We start from the raw sequence: 16,870 nt of genomic DNA, 5'->3' as shown, positions 1-16,870 counted from the left end.
ATTTGTCAGGTTTGTTGAGCCCATGACCTTGGGTAGATTCTCAGCCACAGCAGGATGCTGATAGCTGCTTCTTGGGATTATGAGGCCTCATATAAAGAAAGGCCACATCAGAGCCTGGGTGAATTTCTGCACCCTGCCCTGCTGTGTGGAATGGAGTCAGTGAAGAGCAGACTGAGGCTGTTACTATATGCCGATGTGTGACAATGTTGCCACCTGCTCTGTGGGCATCCCTGTCTATGGTTCACACAGAACCACTCCAATGCCAGCTGGTGTAAGCCTCGAAAAACTAAGAGGTCCTTTGGTGGTGAATCCTGTTGAATTATAGAAATATGCTAGCTCATCAAGACACTTATTTCTTCATATTTTAGCAACTCTAAAATCAGAATGCTTTGAATTTATACATTGTCATTGTTCCATTAGTAAAACATTGCCTTTATTGGTGGGGAGGAAGTCATGATGCATTTCTGATTGATGCTGACATCGTTGTAAGGAAATGTAATGTCTAGGATTTATGGAATATTTAAAATACACCCACTGCCACTAGGCTTGTCTGATCCCCTTTCTCATGTTAGACACCTGTTTTGTCCTGAGGTTTTAGTACTGGATATATGTCTCCAGGCAAGATGGCTGCTCTTGTGTCAGCTGCTGATTAAGACAGGAAATAAGTGAGCAAGTGCTGGGAAGGAAATGAACTAAGTGTGGCATATGAGAGGTAATGGCAGAGGAGTCTTCAACATTTTCATGGAAAGTAGAATTAAAAGATGTTGATTTTAAAGCAGAAACGTCTTGAAAGCTATGCATACTTATACTAAATGAGTTTTCAGGCAGGCAATCAATGACTTTTGTAGAAAAAAAAACTTTTTATTTGAAAGACAAAGTGACAAGGAAAGAGGCAGAGACAGGGAAAGGTTTACTATCCGATGGTTCACCCCCAATATGCCTGCAAAAGCCAGGTGTGGTCCAGGCTGAAGCTAGGAGCCAGGACCTGCTTCAGGGTCTCCTACATGGGTGATGGAGTGAAGCACTTGAGCTGTATACTGTTACCTTCTCCAATGATTTACAGGAAACTGGATGAGAAACAGAGGCGGGACTTGATCCCAGGCACTGCTGTGTGACCTGTGAGCATCCCAACTCTTGGCTTAACCCACTGTGCCACACCACACCCACTGTGCCACATCACCCACCTAGAGACAGTGACTTTTGAACAGGTCCTTGGAGGGTGAAAAGAACAGAGCCATGTGGAGAGAGTGGGCAAAGGAGCATCCTAGAAAGAAGAAACTAGGAAGGTGAGGAGGCAGCCGGGTGGACAGCAAGGAGGGAAGGCCTGAAAAAGACTGTAGAGGAATCCAGGTCGTGTGGGGCCTCAGGGCCATGTGGATGCTTAATAAGAAACCAAAAAGTGTTTTTCAGTCTACAGTGGGATTTCCTTGCAGGATCTTGTTTGTATCACAGGGAAGGACGAATGGACCCAGTACCTGGCATCTGGGACCAAGATTTCCTCTCCATGGTCCTGGGCAAATTCAGTCCTTGCCTTTTCCTCTCTGAGACTTGTTTTCCTCCTTGGCCAATCTAGGATATTGTTTAAACCCAGCTATTCTCTGGGGTTTGGTTCATGGACAACTTTCTTTGTTTATTTGCAAAGAAAGGTGACAGAGAAACGAAGAGAAATTTCTCTATCTTTGAAAAGCAAGGTCACAGAGAGAAAGGGAGAGACTTAGGGAGAAATTGCTTTAACCTACATGTTTACTCCTCAAATGGTTGCGCCAGCCTTGCTGGGCCAGGCTGAAGCCTGGTTGCTGGAACCCCAGTGAGAGCCCCCACATTGAGTGGCAAGTGGCCAAGCCCTCTTCCACTGCCTTCCCAGGCTCGTTCACAAGGAGCTGGATTGGAAGCAGGCTATCTCGAATTTGTACATGTTAATATGGGATACAAGCGTTTAACCCTATGTACCACAATGCCAGCCCCTCCTCACTGGTTTTAGCCAAACTGTAGATTGTACTTATCTGGCAGGTGATTCCCATCTCCTTCCTTGATCTTGCTAAACTCGGGGTTAATGAACTTTTCCTTCTACTTTCACTTCACTTCACTCCTACCTCATTCCAAGCAGTGCCTTTATGCTGGCTTTTGTAACTGCCTGAAAAGTTTGTTACGTCCAACACTTAATCTCCTTACTGCTTTCAGGTCTGAAGTCGAACTATTCCTTCTCAAAGAGCATTTGTTTAAAATTGTAATGTTCAAAACAGTTATTAGGGCTGTTGTTACGGCAACAAGTTAAGTCACTGTCTGCATCTCCAACATGCCTTGTGAACTGGTTTGAGACTCAGCTGCTCCACTTATGATCCAGCTCCCTGTTAATGCTCCCTGGGAAGCCAGCAAATGATGACGTGCTTGGTCCCCTTTCACCCATGTGTGAAACCCAAATGAGCCTCAAAGCCTCTGTCTTCAGCCTGCCTCAGCCTTGGCCATTGTGGCCATCTGGGGAGTGATCCAGAAGGTGGATGATTTTTCTCTCACTCTCTTGTTCCCTCTCCCCCTCCTTCTTTTTATCTCTTCTGCCTCTCTATAGCTCTGTCTTTCAAATAAATAAATTTGTTTAATGTGTCAGGGTAGACCTCAGAGAGAAAAAGTGCAAAGGCCCTGTGATATAGTATAGCAAAAAGGCCAGTATGGTTGTATCTAAGAATCAGAGGTTGTACATGGATGAGGCCACAGAGGGTCAGAGCCCATCAATGCAGTCTACGTAGGCAGTGGCCACTGGCGTGTGTTCACAAACCAGCAGCATCACATTATTCAAAAGACTGTGTTTTACCCAGAGTGACTCAGTCAAAATCTGCATTTTCTTTTTTTTTTAAAAGATTTATTTTATTTTTTATTACAAAGTCAGATATATAGAGAGGAGGAGAGACAGGAAGATGTTCCGTCCGATGATTCACTCCCCAAGTGAGCCGCAACAGCCAGTGCTGTGCCGATCCAAAGCCAGGAACCAGGAACTTCCTCCAGGTCTCCCACACAGATTCAGGGTCCCAAAGCCTTGGGCCGTCCTCGACTGCTTTCACAGGCCACAAGCAGGGAGCTGGCTGGGAAGTGGAGCTGCCGGGATTAGAACCGGCTCCCATATGGGATCCCGACGTGTTCAAGGCGAGGACTTTAGCCGCGAGGTCACGCCGCTGGGCCCCAAATCTGCATTTTCAGGAGTGTCCCAGGTGATCCACATACACACTACAGTTTCAGTACTGCTCTTATAAATCTCGCCCTATTTATGGAAAGACTTCATGCCCCAGTCTTTACTCTGTTACTCTTTCCGTTCTCCCCAACATGAAAAAAAAGTCTGGTCCTGCCCAGATTCTTAAGCTTTAGGAAAAAAAAAATTCATTACTTTTCCTTAAAAAAAAAAGTTTCAGACAATCATAAGGAAACAAAACAGTTGCTAGGCTAAAACAAGAAGATTGGACTCAAGCATTTCCCTAAATTTTTTATTGCGTTGTTTAAGAGTGCTACAAGATTTTTTCAAATTATGATTTATTTATTTGCTTGAGAGCAGAGTGATGTGGGGGGGGGGGGTGGAGGAAGAGAGAGAGAGAGAGAGAGAGAGACAAAGACACACAAAGAGAGAATGACTTTTTCATCTACTGGTTCATTCTCCAAATGGCCCCAGTGGCCAGGGCATCAGACCAAAGTCAGGAGCATGGCACTCCCTCAGGGTCTGTGACATTGGCACACTCACACAGGGGTCGAAACACTTGGGCAATCTTCCACTGCTTTTACCAGGCCCTTAACATTAGTTTGGAAGTGGAGCAGCTGTGACTTGAACCAGCGCTCCTATGCAACGTTGGCATCACAGACTGCAGCTTAGCCAGCTGCTCCACAGTGCCAACCCCAATACAGACATTCTGCCCCAAGAAACAACCATATTCTGTCCATTCTTCCAGTGAAATAGCGTGTTGCCTGTGCGTGTGCATATTCTTTAACCTGTAATTCTTGATTATTGCTCAGATTTCTCCTGGGTATATTGATGGCTCAGCATATTTTATAAAGAGCTTCCTTTTTTCCTATATAACCAAGCATTGAAAATGTTAGGTCATTAACACACGAAAAATGCAATCAATCAAATGATTATCATCTAATGTTTTAATGATCACATTTTTAATCCTATTATGCATGTTTGAATCTTTCAAATTTTCTTTAATTAAAAATTGCCTCCTGGCACTGCTATCAGAAATAAGAAATTGAACAGAATCAGCCAGATATAATTTAGTGTTGAAAAGGAACTTCAAGTGTAACTGGGCTATGCTCGGTTTAATGGTTGACCATGACTTTAAAGGCCTCATACAGAATTTCCTAATTGATAAGAAAAAATTGATCATCTTCAGATAGACTGTGTTTGCATTCAAATAGGATATTTCCTTTTGTAAATAAACCTCCCCAGCTGATTATTCATATTGTCATTCAAAATGCTCAAAAATGAAAGACAGGGCTGGGTGAAATATAGACTACTTAATACAGTGTGTGTTTAATATAAAAGTCATACATTATTCATTCTGGCAATTTGAATAACTTTGAATTTAGCTTCCCTGTTCCTCATCATTTTCTTTGATGAACAATTAATTATTAAAATATAATATTGTCTGCATACAGCACCCAGAATCCTTGAAAGGAGAATATGAGACTCATTCCTTTGCAGTTCTTTTATCTAGTAATGCACAGTGCCTGCTGATTATGGTATAATAGAATGAGTAGTGGTATAAGTAGTGTTTGAAATATTTGTCTCATCCAGTAAGTGGCTGGGATAGGAATGTTTTGAATTCAAATGACTAATTAGAATTAAGTTTAGAGACAGAATGCTCTGACCAGGATGGATCTGGAACTACACTCTTCTTTTATACTGATACTCATTTAACAAGTGCTCACGTACTTTTTGTCTATCCCTGGCACTCTCCTAAACCCTCATCTAACATTAACTCATTTTAAACTCAGAGCCTTATACCGTCAATTCCATTACTATCCCATTTTACCAATGAAGAAACAACTGCAGAATAGCTAAATAACTTGCCTCAGTTCAGATCTTTTAGACTGGTTAGAATTCAAAACCAGAGGGCCTAACTAGCGCACTTCCCCCCATTTTATTCTCAATTAATTGATCTGACGGACAGAGAGACAGAAATGGTTCAGTACACAAATATCTGGCCCCCAGGGAACTCCATGCAAGTTTCTCATGTGGGTGGTATGGACCTGGTGTTTCCTGGGGAGGGGAGCTTAAAGTCAAACCCAGCATGTTAATGCCACACCAAAAGCCTAGACCGCCCTGCTTTACAGTGTCTACCTGTATTAAGATTGTCTTAATGAAGGACTTTACGTTTTCAAGTAACAAGTGCATTCTTCATCTTCGTCAGGAACTCCCAGCCTTGGGGGAAGCCAGTTGAGCACCTGTAGCTTATGTCAGCTTCCTGGCCAGTACCAGAAACACTACCATGCATATCATTTCTAAAATTGTTCCTAATTTGTGATGAAGCCTTTTGAGCACCCCATTTATCTGCTGAGCACTGCCCATGGATGAAGGCAAGAAATGAACTCCTCAAGAAGATCAGTGTATCATGATGTTCAGTTTGAACTCAGAAAACCTTGCTGGTGGGAAGACTGTCTACAGTTTATTTTGCAAGGTGTTGTTCACAAGGATCTTTGAATGATAAGGCACTTAAACACATAGCTTGCATCCCCAACCATCGCCATCGCGAGTCTGGCTGTAGCATTAAGGTGACTTTCTAAGATTTGAGGATCACCTCTTACATATACTTTTGAGTTAGAACCAGGTGGGTAAAATATTGCCCAAGAACTAAATCCCTTCCTCTGCCCAATTTTATATGACCTTGGAACTCAGAATGTTTTTTTATGTGTAATCCCTAATGGAATGAAATGCTATTTGACTCCAGAAAAGCTAGATGTATTTGAAAAGTGTGCTCTGTTATTATTAACGTTTTGAATATCACTAATAAAGGTAGTGAAAGTGTGTTTCTTATAAAAGTTGCCTACTCAACAGCTTTCATTTTTTCATTTTGGCGTGCAAAATCTGTTATTGACTATTTCGTGCTTTAGAGAAAATGTTTGCTAATCCCTGACTTAAAACAGAGTGAGCCAGTTTGGGCCCCTGAAAGGCCAGTGTTGGCCACCTGCTTGTCTTGGTTACCAAGGCTCACCAGGGACAAACATTGTCCTTCTCGTCTTGTAGCTTTCTGAACTGTCACAGCAACTTTGAAGGGTATATATTTTCATTATTCCCATTTTACAGATGGCAGAAATAGCTAAGAGACATGAAGGTCTTAACTTTAGGTCAAGTTAACTGTTCATGTCAGCTGGGGAGCAGTTGCTTGCCCCAGGGTCTAGGAGCCGTGTGTGCATATGAAAGTGCCTGGTTTTGATACACAGTTTCACTTTCAATTCCAGCTTGCTGCTACCACAGGTCCTGAGTGGCATCCAGTATTGTGTTGCTGCCACCCAGCTGAGACGCCTGGATTGCTTTCCCAAAGCCAAGCTTTGGCCTCATCCAGTCCCCAGCTATTATAGGCATGTGACTAGTAAATTATGAATGGGAGCTTATTCTCTCTCTGTGTCTAGCTATCTCTATCTCTCCAGTCTCTCTTAAATAAGTTATAAAAAAAACCATTTTGTTATGTCAGTTTATTGCAAAACCTATGCTAGTGCTATGGTGGGGAAATCCCAAGCCTGTACTGCTCAGGCTGATGGAATGACAGAAGATGTGGTGTTTTTAAGGCATAAGCAATAATGATAATTAGCATAAGCATCATATCTATTATTATGAGATGTTTGTTATAGACTCTTTCTGAGCCCTGAGTTTATAGTGACTTAATAATCACAGCAGCCTGTGAAGGTGTGGCAGGTGAGGCTGAGATTAGAACCCCAGGCATGCCAAGCATCTGTTCTTCTCACCAGCTTCCAGGGAATTGGAAAAGTGGGTTGTGTTGAGGATTTGAGAAAGGAGCAGAGATCAGAAAAAAGAGACAGAGAAGTCACCATCTGCTGATTCACTCCCCCACTGGTAGTGAGAGCCAAGGCCAGGCCTGGCTGAAGTCAGGAACTTAGAACTCCATCTGGGACTTGGATGGCAGGGTCCCAGGTGCTTGAGCCGTCTTCTGTTTTATCTGCGTGCATTAGGAGGAATCTGGAGTGAAAGAGTAGCCGGGTCTCAGTCACAGACACTCCAATAGGAATTGTGGACATCCCAAGCAGTGGCGTAACGCACTGCGCCACAGCCTCCATGAAGCTGCCTGGAGAACTTCTTGGCATAGGTGGCACAGGCCACGCTGGCCATTCCCACAGGTCCTCGCCAAGCCTATGGTCCTAATCCTGCTGGAGAAATGCTTCCTTTTGAACTTCAGCCTCCCTCTGTTGTTGGGGCAGGCATTTGTACTTAATCTCCTTATGCACCTGGCAGGTGACACCGAGTACTGTGACTTTGGAGTCCTTGGCTTCATTTCCCAGCTCCAGCTTCTGATTCCAGCTTCTGGCTAATGTGTGCCCTGGGAGGCATGGCAGTGACTCACATAGTCGGGTTCCTGCCGCTCACAAGGAAGACCGAGACTGCGCCTCTGGCTCTCAGCTTTGGCCTGCCCAAATCCTGGCTGTTGGAGGCTTTTTTTTTTTTTTTTTTTACAGTAAATCAGCAAATAGATGCTTTCTGTCTCTCTATCTCTGATTAAAAAATAGACCAACATTCCCTAGATGGGGGCTTAGCTGCCACAGGTTCATAGCGTCCTGTTGGCATACAGCATGCCCCCACTGCAACCTCAATAGTGGATCAGACCCCTGGGGGAAAAGCCTGTTGGTTTTTCTGCTCAGTCAGCCTAAAGCCCTTGATTCTGGGACAGGTTCTTGTGCTGCCCTGTGATGCCAAGCTCACCTACAACAGGAGGGGGGCATGAAAGTAATGGTTTGCCGTTGGTGATGCCAAGGCCTGCACACACCCTCTGTTTTTCCAGATTTTGCAGAGATTGCAAGCAGAGGCCAAGATGTTTCCTCCTCTGGGCCAAGCCAGTCCTGCCAACTCGTTTGCTTGAAAAGATTCCCCCTATTATTAAGCTGCTGGTAACCAGGTTTAAATTAAAGCCCAAGCTTGCCAGTGGATGGAAGGGCAGCCCCATTATCCCCAGCCTTTTGTCCAGGAGAAAACACTTTACAATTTTGATTATGGAATCCTGTGATTTGAAGACTTTGCTTTTATTAGTTAGTACTTAAGCTTTCCTGTGGAAAAATGTACAAAGTGATGTGAATTATGAAATCTGGATTGGAACTCAACTATCTTTAAATAAGACCAAGGTCATGGACGTATCTTGAGTATTAAGTGAATTAATCTTTACAAAGCTCTCAGAACAAGATCTGCCACATATAGTAGTGCTGTCTAAATTTCTGGGATGTGTAAATACTCAGCAGAGTACCTGGCTTATAGTAAAAACTAAATAAATGTCAAGTCATGTTCATCAAGTCTTCTTTCAAAAGGGGAATGGCAATTTTAATTTAATGGAGTTCATTTCTGTTGGAGTTTTTTTACATTATCCATCAGTTAGCTAGACCTCTTGATTCTAGGAATATGTTAGTCTAATTGCCTTCCCTGGTTGATCTGCATGAAAGAAGGAATGAAATGAATTTGGGAAGATTATGCCTATAAGCTTGGGTGTGTCCAGGAAGTAACCTGGGGACCCAGGGAGTCCCAGAAATATCCTGGGAAGCATTGTAGAAACCAAGAGTTCAAGTGGACCTCAGCTAGAAGCCTGCGGATTTTTGTGGAGACCACAGCTTTCTGTGCCCCATCAATGAAGCTGGATACTAATCTTTATTGGACTATGCCTCTCTGCCTCAGGACATTTGAATCTGTTTTTTTCTACTGCTAAAATGCTCTTCTTTAATTCTGCTACTCCCATTCTTAAATTTTCATCTCCAATTTCTTTCTTAGCTTTTGGTTGGAATTATGCAGACATTACTGTCATGATGCCTGGAGTCACATCCCAACTTTGCTTGTTTGGAGCTGAGTGACATAGAGCAGACACTCACCCAGTGCATGGCTTATTTCCCCTTAGAGGTTAGATTTAGGTAGCACATTTGGATGCCAGGTTAAATAGCATTCCTCTGTGGGGGGTGGGGGGAGAAGATACCTCTACGATATACTAGAAAAAAGGAAACCTAGTTTTACTTGTTGAGGAGTCACTTTGATTTGCATAGATCTTGGGTGTAATCACAACGGAAGGTAGCCAACTGGAACTTATGGTTTACATTTTCATTTGATAGTTGTTCTTTCCTTCTAGCCCAAGTATGTTTCACTCGTTTTTAGTTCACAGACATTAGACAGAAATGAGGACTGTGGTAGAACTAGATATGGGATAATATAAATCAAACTCATTTCTTTACTGTGGGACTTCTTAAAGACTTGATGGGTGTAAAGTGTGTTGTCTGCTTCTGTTTATTGTGCGACCTGTGTGTGCTGAACTAGCGCATGGTGCCCGTGTCCTTGAGACACAACCTGGGATATGTTGCCATGTTGGAGACTCACACATCACCAAATGCTAGTGCTTCCCTGCATATAAACAAACAGAAGGCTTGTGAGGTGGCGCAAACATGTCAGCTGTGTCAACTGTGTCTGCAGCATGGAACAGCTCACCATTGTGCTTTTTCTTTGTTTTTTTTTTTTTTTTCTCCAAACAGAGAAAGAGACCTTCCTGGATCCCTTTGTCCTCCGGGACCTCCTGCCTTCATCCCTGGGCAGCTATTACCGATACACAGGTTCTTTGACCACACCCCCGTGTAGTGAAATCGTGGAATGGATCGTCTTCCGGAAGCCCGTCCCCATCTCCTACCATCAGGTAGCTATTCTGCCCTGAATGGAGTTTCTGAGTTTTTTGTTTGGTCTCAACTACCCAAGGATACTGTCATATGCCATCAGGATGTTTGTTGGATGCTCTGCTCTTTATTTATTTATTCTACGCCTTCCCCCACCAAAAAAAAAAAATGTTTTTGAACCCAAGCAACTATAAAAGAATAAAATTTGATTTATCCAGTCACATTAACTACCTAGCTGAGATTACGTGAAAGCGTGAACTTAGAATTATTGAAGGAGTCAGTCTTGAGAAGGTAACAGTAGTATTTCTCCTCCCAGCTCTTTATTTGTGCTCCATGTGCAGCATTCTACAGGAGACCAAGAGACACAGAGGACAGGTAGCCAGCATAAGATCTCACTGATGATAGCTGAGCCATTTTATCTGATCCCTAAGATCAGACACTCTGGCCACGAAGCCAACCACAGTTCAGATAAGAAATTTGTATACACAAAGCAGTGAAATCAGATATGCCCTTGACTGAGCTCTTTCTGTGTCCCAACTCTTTCACTAAGCACTTCACAAGTGTCAACTTAATCATTGGCAAAACAACATTGAGAAATGGGTGTTACACTAACAAGGTGTGTTTGAGACATCATGACATGGAGAAATGAAGTAACATGCCCAGTGATCACTACACTGTATTGTTGCCTTCTAAAGATGAACTGAACACATTTTATAGGAAGGCAGAATTTCAGCCAAGGAATTAATTGTGAGTGGGAATTGGTGAAATGGGAATATGGTTGGGATAATGTCAAAGAAAGGAACCACCATATAAGTGAGGGCCCTTAAATCATCTTGTGAGGATTCATGGATGTAAGGGGGCAATTGGTGTAAGGATATGTTATTTGTCACACAGTATGCACTGAGAGAGGGAAAGAGTAACATCTCTTCTGCATAATTCCATCAAATGGAGCCAGAAGTGAAATGTGGGATTTTTATCTTGGTAGATTCAAGCTGTTAACCAGAACTACCCAAACAATGCAGTGTGTTTTATCAGGGCCTTCCATAGATGTGACTTTTCTTCTGCTCGCTTGACATCGCAGTCTAGGGATGTTCTACAGAGAAAAATGAAAGTTTGAAACACTATGGTCATATCAGTAATGTTATTTACCATCCAGACAGCAAGAATCTGACCCTAGCTGATGTGGGGTGATAATCCAGAGACCTCCCTAACTGGAACGGAGCTGCAAAACAGGGGTTTGGGGATAGGGTTGGATGGTGCACTGGTCAGGTTCCTGTTGAGTGAAAGGAACAGAAAGGTACTTGAAGTCACTCAAATAGGGAATATATGTTAGAAAAAAAGAGAAAGAGAGAGAAATAGAAAAAGAGAAAGAAAAGAAAAATGGAGAGAGAGAGAGAGGAGGGAAAGAAAGAATGAGGAAGGAAGGAAGGAATAGAGAAAAGAAAGATTCCTTTATTTTATGTTGAAGTCAGAGTTAGAGAGAGAGAAATATCTTCCATCTGCCATTTCACTCCCGAAATGGCTTCCATGGTTGGAGCTGAGCCGGCCTGAAGCCAAGACCCAAGAGCTTCTTCTAAGTCTCCCACATGGGTTCAGGGACCTCACGACTTGAGCCATCTCTGTTGCTTTCCCAAGCTATAAGCAGGGAGCTGGATTGGAGCTGGAGCAGCTTAGGTATGAACAGGTGCCCATATAGGATGTCGATGGGCTCTGGTGCCACAGGCAGGGGATTAGCTTGAAATGCCACCACACTGGCCCCCCAAGGATGTATCTTAAAGAAATGATAGGGCATTCTGAGATGAAGCTGGTTTTGTTTCTTCATGGCTCGGACCATCCCTAGAAAGTGAAACACATGCTTTTTCTTAACCAGGTGACCTCTTACCCTTTGGAGCTTCTGACTCAGGTTTGTGATTGATTCTGTACTTAGCAAAGTACAGAAGACCCAGAGAGGCAGGAGTGATGGTTCAAGTGACTGGGTCCCTGTCTTCTCATAGGAGACTTGGATTGACTTCCCTGCTGTGGGCATTGACCTGGCCCCTCCCCAGCCATTGCAGGCATCTGGGGAGTGAATTAGCAGAGAGCTCTCCCTTCTTGCTCTCATTAGATGAATCTGAATAGATACAGAGCAGCACATGCTTGGCTGCTTATCCTTGAGTGAGTCTTCAGAGGTGTTGGATGCTGCCCTTCTGAGGGTAAAAGGACTGGTGATTTAATTTCTGAACAGAAAGCACTGACCTTTAAAAGATCATGGAAAAAGGGGAGAAATGAGTTTTCTTCCTCATGGTGAGATCAACATTGTATTTTAAATCTGAAATAAAATCGTAGCCCAAATATTTCTATCTGCAGGTTTGGCAGAAGAAAATTTGTGGTTATTTTAAGGGGGTCTTTTTTATCACTTATGAAAAAATGCTCCCTGAGCTTTGAGTTAGTAAAGTTAAGAAATACAGGCTAGCCCACTCTTAGAATATCAAGTGGAGCTAGAGACACAGGGTTGTAGTTGGTTTCCTAGGGAGAACTCTGGACCATTAGCACGTAACATGTTTTATTGTACCTCCAGAGTTTTAGTGGCTTCAAACAGAATACAGAGTTTGAGGCTTGGATGTGTTATCAAGTCTTCATCAATTGGAAGCATTTTGACATTTGGTTACTAAACCACTTTGAGAATTGTTGGTTAATAACCTCCTTTCTTCTTCCCATCTCTGCCACTACTCCACTCAAACAGAAAAAAATATCAAAAGAATTTTCCTGGCCTCCTGATATATTATCTCTCTGTAGATAATTGTGTTGCAAAGAAATAGAGAAGAAAGAAATTAATCATATTTATTTTCCAGGTTCTTTGCAATAATCCACCTTCAGATAATATGGCTTTTAGCGGGCACTGCCTCAAACCGCCCTTTCTCTCTCCCTCTCCCAAGAGAGGAAGACAGCTCATAATCCTGTGGCCAAACTGGATCCTGGCTGACTGGCTTCGCAGAGGTCACAGCTGTGTCAGCCCTTGGAAGGGAAAGCATCAGCTCTCCAAGTATTATCACTCCAGACCTTCCCACCCTGACCCTGCCAACATTCTTTGTGAAGCCAGCACAGAACGTTCATTTCAGAGAGGCGAGCCATTTGGAAACGCCAAGTAGTCAGGAATTCCATGGCTGCTCCTATCAGAAAGAAAACAATCCCAAGCTTTCAGTCTTCCACTGCTCTAAAATCTTTGTCTCTCTTTTCCTTCCCATCTACTGTGCGTGCCTGTAAGCAATAGATGTGAGAACGGCATAAATTATAGGAATTAACACAAACTGTCAACTTGTATGATGTGGATTTCTCTGAAGCCTTACAGAGTACAATATGAGTAACCATGTGTTTTTTCTCTTGTGAATTTAGTTGGTCATTCTTACCAGCCTTGTAACTAGGCAGTTCTATCTCTACTGGCTCATGTGATGATGTAATCAAGTTAGCCCTTGCCAATTGATCAGTAGTTAGGATAATGTCATTGCACATTTCTTGCAAATACCAGGCAAAAAAATTTGCCTCAAACACAATGGTGGCAATCCCAGTCTTGCTGTGGGAGGTCACAGGAGTAGCACTTGGTACTGCTGCCTGTGATACGTGCACAATTGGTTGGGAAAGATCATTATGAATGAGACCAGTGTATGAAGGGTTCCTTTTATTGTTTTATTCTCAAATGATGATTCTTTGCCCATTGGCAGCCACACTAATGCTTCCTTCAGTTAAAATAGGGCATTGCCTGTACTTTACCCAGCACAGAATTCTGAGTGCTCATTGAGTTGTTATGAAAATGGTAATAAATAAATCTAGTGTGCTTACCTTTGGATATTTTTTTCTCATGCTAAACTGGAATGGATAGAGAAGATATATTTGCATGACCCTTTTAAAAAAGTATTCACGTTATTATTCCATGATACAGTTCCATAGGCTCCAGGATGTCCCTTCTGACCCCTTCACAAGTCCATGCCCATCCCCTACTACTAATCTCTCCTATATCATTACAATGGTATAGTTCTTCACTCAGTCATAAGTCCATCATTCTTGCATGAGCCTTTTTAAACTCAGGTTATCTCTGTCATGCAGAGCAGAGCCTCTCTGTGGAGCCAAGTCCAAGACCTTTGCAAGTGGACTGCATGAGCTCCATTCCTGGCTCCATACACTCATCAAATCACTCAACTTCTGTACTGCTTAGTTTCTTGGTTGTGTTGAGCATAAAATTATGGTAACAATTTGTGCCTCATGGGATCATTATGAAGATTAAGTGATGGAATGTGGGCTTAGTCCTAGAAGAGTGCCTGGCACCAGAAAGTGCTGAAGAGATCATCAGTCTTGGTGTTTGTGTTTTTGCTGCTGCTGTTGCTGTTACTAAATAGTCACCAAACCATTACAGAAATACTGCTCAGTAGATATAAAACTTGCCATGTAATTCATTTTTAATTTTCCAGTAGTTACCTTTTATGTACTTACTTGAAACACAGAATGACAGAAAGAGAAGGAAGAAGGATCCTCTCTCTGCTGGTTCACTCCCCATGTGGCTGCAAAAGCCAAGTCAGGCCAGGCAGAAGGCTACAAGCAGAAATTCCATCATGGTCTCCCTACAAGGGACCCAAGTGCCTAGGCCATTAACAGCTGGAACAGTACCAGGAGTTCAGGTATGGAATGAAGCAGCTAGGACTCAGACTAGCACTCTGCCAGCTAGTCGCAAGCTGCACAACACCAGCTCCAGCAGTCAGATTTTTAGAAGTGTAAAGAGGAACAGGTGAAATTAACTGTAAGAATTTTGTTTATGACTGTTTCTTTGTTGAAGCTAGCCCATTGCTGATAAAGTAGCTACATGAGGTTACTGGCTGTCACAGCTCTAAAACTTGATTTCAAGACCACAACAACTAGTGACTCTTAATACAGAATTTCTGTTCCAATACTATATGTTGTGCATTGTGTGTGAGTAAGGAAAGCTTCCACATGCTTATGTTAATCAGCTTTTCATTGCTATAAGAAATATTCAAAGCAACTAATGCTACAAAGAGGAAGGTTTATTTTACTCACCATTGTGGGAGTTCAAGTCCAATATGAGGAGACTCCATCAGTTTGACCTCTGTTAAAGGCATTGGATGGCACTGGTAAATGGTGGGGAAAAGACAGTGGAAGCGTAAAATAATGAACCAAGATTCAGAGAAACATGGGCTCAAGTGCAGGCCTTTTGGGCACATTCAGCATCCCATCTATTACCCCATCTGTAGCAATGGTGGGGTGAAGGCAACCTCATTCATCCAAAGAGATCACTTCCTTTTATTCGTTATGTTTAGGATCATTCCTTCCTATAGGAGACCTTTCTCTCAGCACTTTCCTATCAGACTGTAGCTACAGCAGGGACATTGCCTGGTGTTGAGCTAGTAGATTAGTTCACTCACCAGAATACCTGAGGGGAGTTTCTTCAGAAAGAACAGATTCATTTCAGCTTATAATTTGGAGATTGCAGTTCAGGGACAGGTGGCCCTGTTTTCCAGTGTCCGTGGATGCTGTTTACAATGGGTGCACAGGCACAATCATGTGGTGAGGCAGGAAGCAAAAAGAGAGAACTAGATGCAAGTAAAACAATCCTTTTTCAAGAACCACCCTCCAGGGGCACCCTTCCCCATCCATGACCCGGTGACTTCCAATAGACCTCTCAGACACCGTCACAAACGGAGTCATGACCTTTAAAATCCATCAGCCCTTAGCGTTAAGAAGTCAGAGTTTTTGCTTGAGTTTTTGAAAATAAGTCATACTCAACCCTAATGGCTGCTTATTCTTGGTTTTTATTTTTGCAGCAGTGGCTCGGTTAGTAATGCTTACGATGCTCCCAGCTATTGGGAATTTAATATTCTGTCATGCTTGTCTCATTTAATAATGAGGCAACAAAACAGGGCCTGCTCTGTCATCCCTCAAATGTATGGTGAAGCTTAAGTGTCTTTGTGACCTTAGGTGAGGCCTTGCAGTCCCTAATGCTTATCCTTGGGTTTCTTACTGAGCTGGTAATGGGCTATAGTTTTGTTTAATTGCGATTTTATGCCCATCCCTTCAAATAGTGTGCCTATCAAAACTTTAATGGTTCATAATTATATTACTTGTGTTTTTTTTTCTCAATTCTCCTTTTTTGCCACAAGAGTCCCCTTGCCACATCTTGTGGATGAGGACTCTTGCCACAGATGAATGACATAAATAGATGTCAACTTTCCTTTGATTTGAAATGACAGATTAAAAACTAATTATTCTCTGTAATATTTTTATAATAAAAACTAAGTTGAAATGATTTATATGTACTTCCAGCCAACACATTTGCAATTCAAGGTTAAAATTGTTAAAACAGCACCAGTTAAAATGTAGTTATAACTCCCCAAGCAAGGATAAAAGAAAGAAATGTTTTACACCTTCCCTTCAAAAGTTAAAAAGTCAGTTTAATATTCTAGAAATAAAACCTTTCATCTATTTTTACTAAATAATAAAGACTCTATTAATTGTATTAAAGGGAAGAGTAATCTGAGTGTGTCCAGTACCGGGCTCTGGAAGCACATGAGTGCCACCCAATACCTGGAAGGCTCTGGGTGGTGGTTCCTCATGAGCCCGCCATCTTTTCACACTTTCCGGTTCTTCCTGTACTGGGCCGCCCGCAGCTGTAGTTTCTTTTCAAAGTACAAACAGATTTACGTTGCATGTGTAGCGTACCCTGTGTGGAATGGCCCAGGGTCAGCTAACAGGAATGGTTTGGAGTCTTCTGTGACCATATTCAGTATCTACACTGCAGTGTTAATCTTACACTGAACAATTCTGAAGGCCTGCTGTGTATATGGGATAAAATCGTTGAAGACATGGAAAATAGTCACACTGAACTGGGTTTCTTTTCTTTTTTTTTAGTTATTTATTTTTATTGCAAAATCAGATATACAGAGCAAATGAGAGACAGAGAGGAAGATCTTCTGTCCGTTCATTCACTCCCCAAGCTGCCACAATGGCTGGAGCTGAGCCAATCCAAAGCCAGGAGCCAGGAGCT

General features: G+C 42.6%; 1 protein-coding gene across 3 annotated transcripts in view; it reads left to right on the top strand.

The window, feature by feature from the left end:
- PTPRG (protein tyrosine phosphatase receptor type G) overlaps window positions 1-16,870 on the top strand; it is a 698,717-nt gene that overhangs the window by 557,148 nt on the left and 124,699 nt on the right. For all 3 annotated transcript variants that reach the window (XM_058678459.1, XM_058678457.1, XM_058678460.1), the window contains exon 7: window positions 9,709-9,866. In XM_058678459.1, coding sequence (XP_058534442.1) covers window positions 9,709-9,866 — 158 coding nt within the window. The remainder of the gene's footprint in view (window positions 1-9,708; window positions 9,867-16,870) is intronic.

This window comes from Ochotona princeps, chromosome 21, assembly GCF_030435755.1.
Source record: "Ochotona princeps isolate mOchPri1 chromosome 21, mOchPri1.hap1, whole genome shotgun sequence".
NCBI lineage: Eukaryota > Metazoa > Chordata > Mammalia > Lagomorpha > Ochotonidae > Ochotona > Ochotona princeps.
Note: the sequence above shows the minus strand (reverse complement) of the source record. Positions and strands in the feature narration are given on the sequence as shown.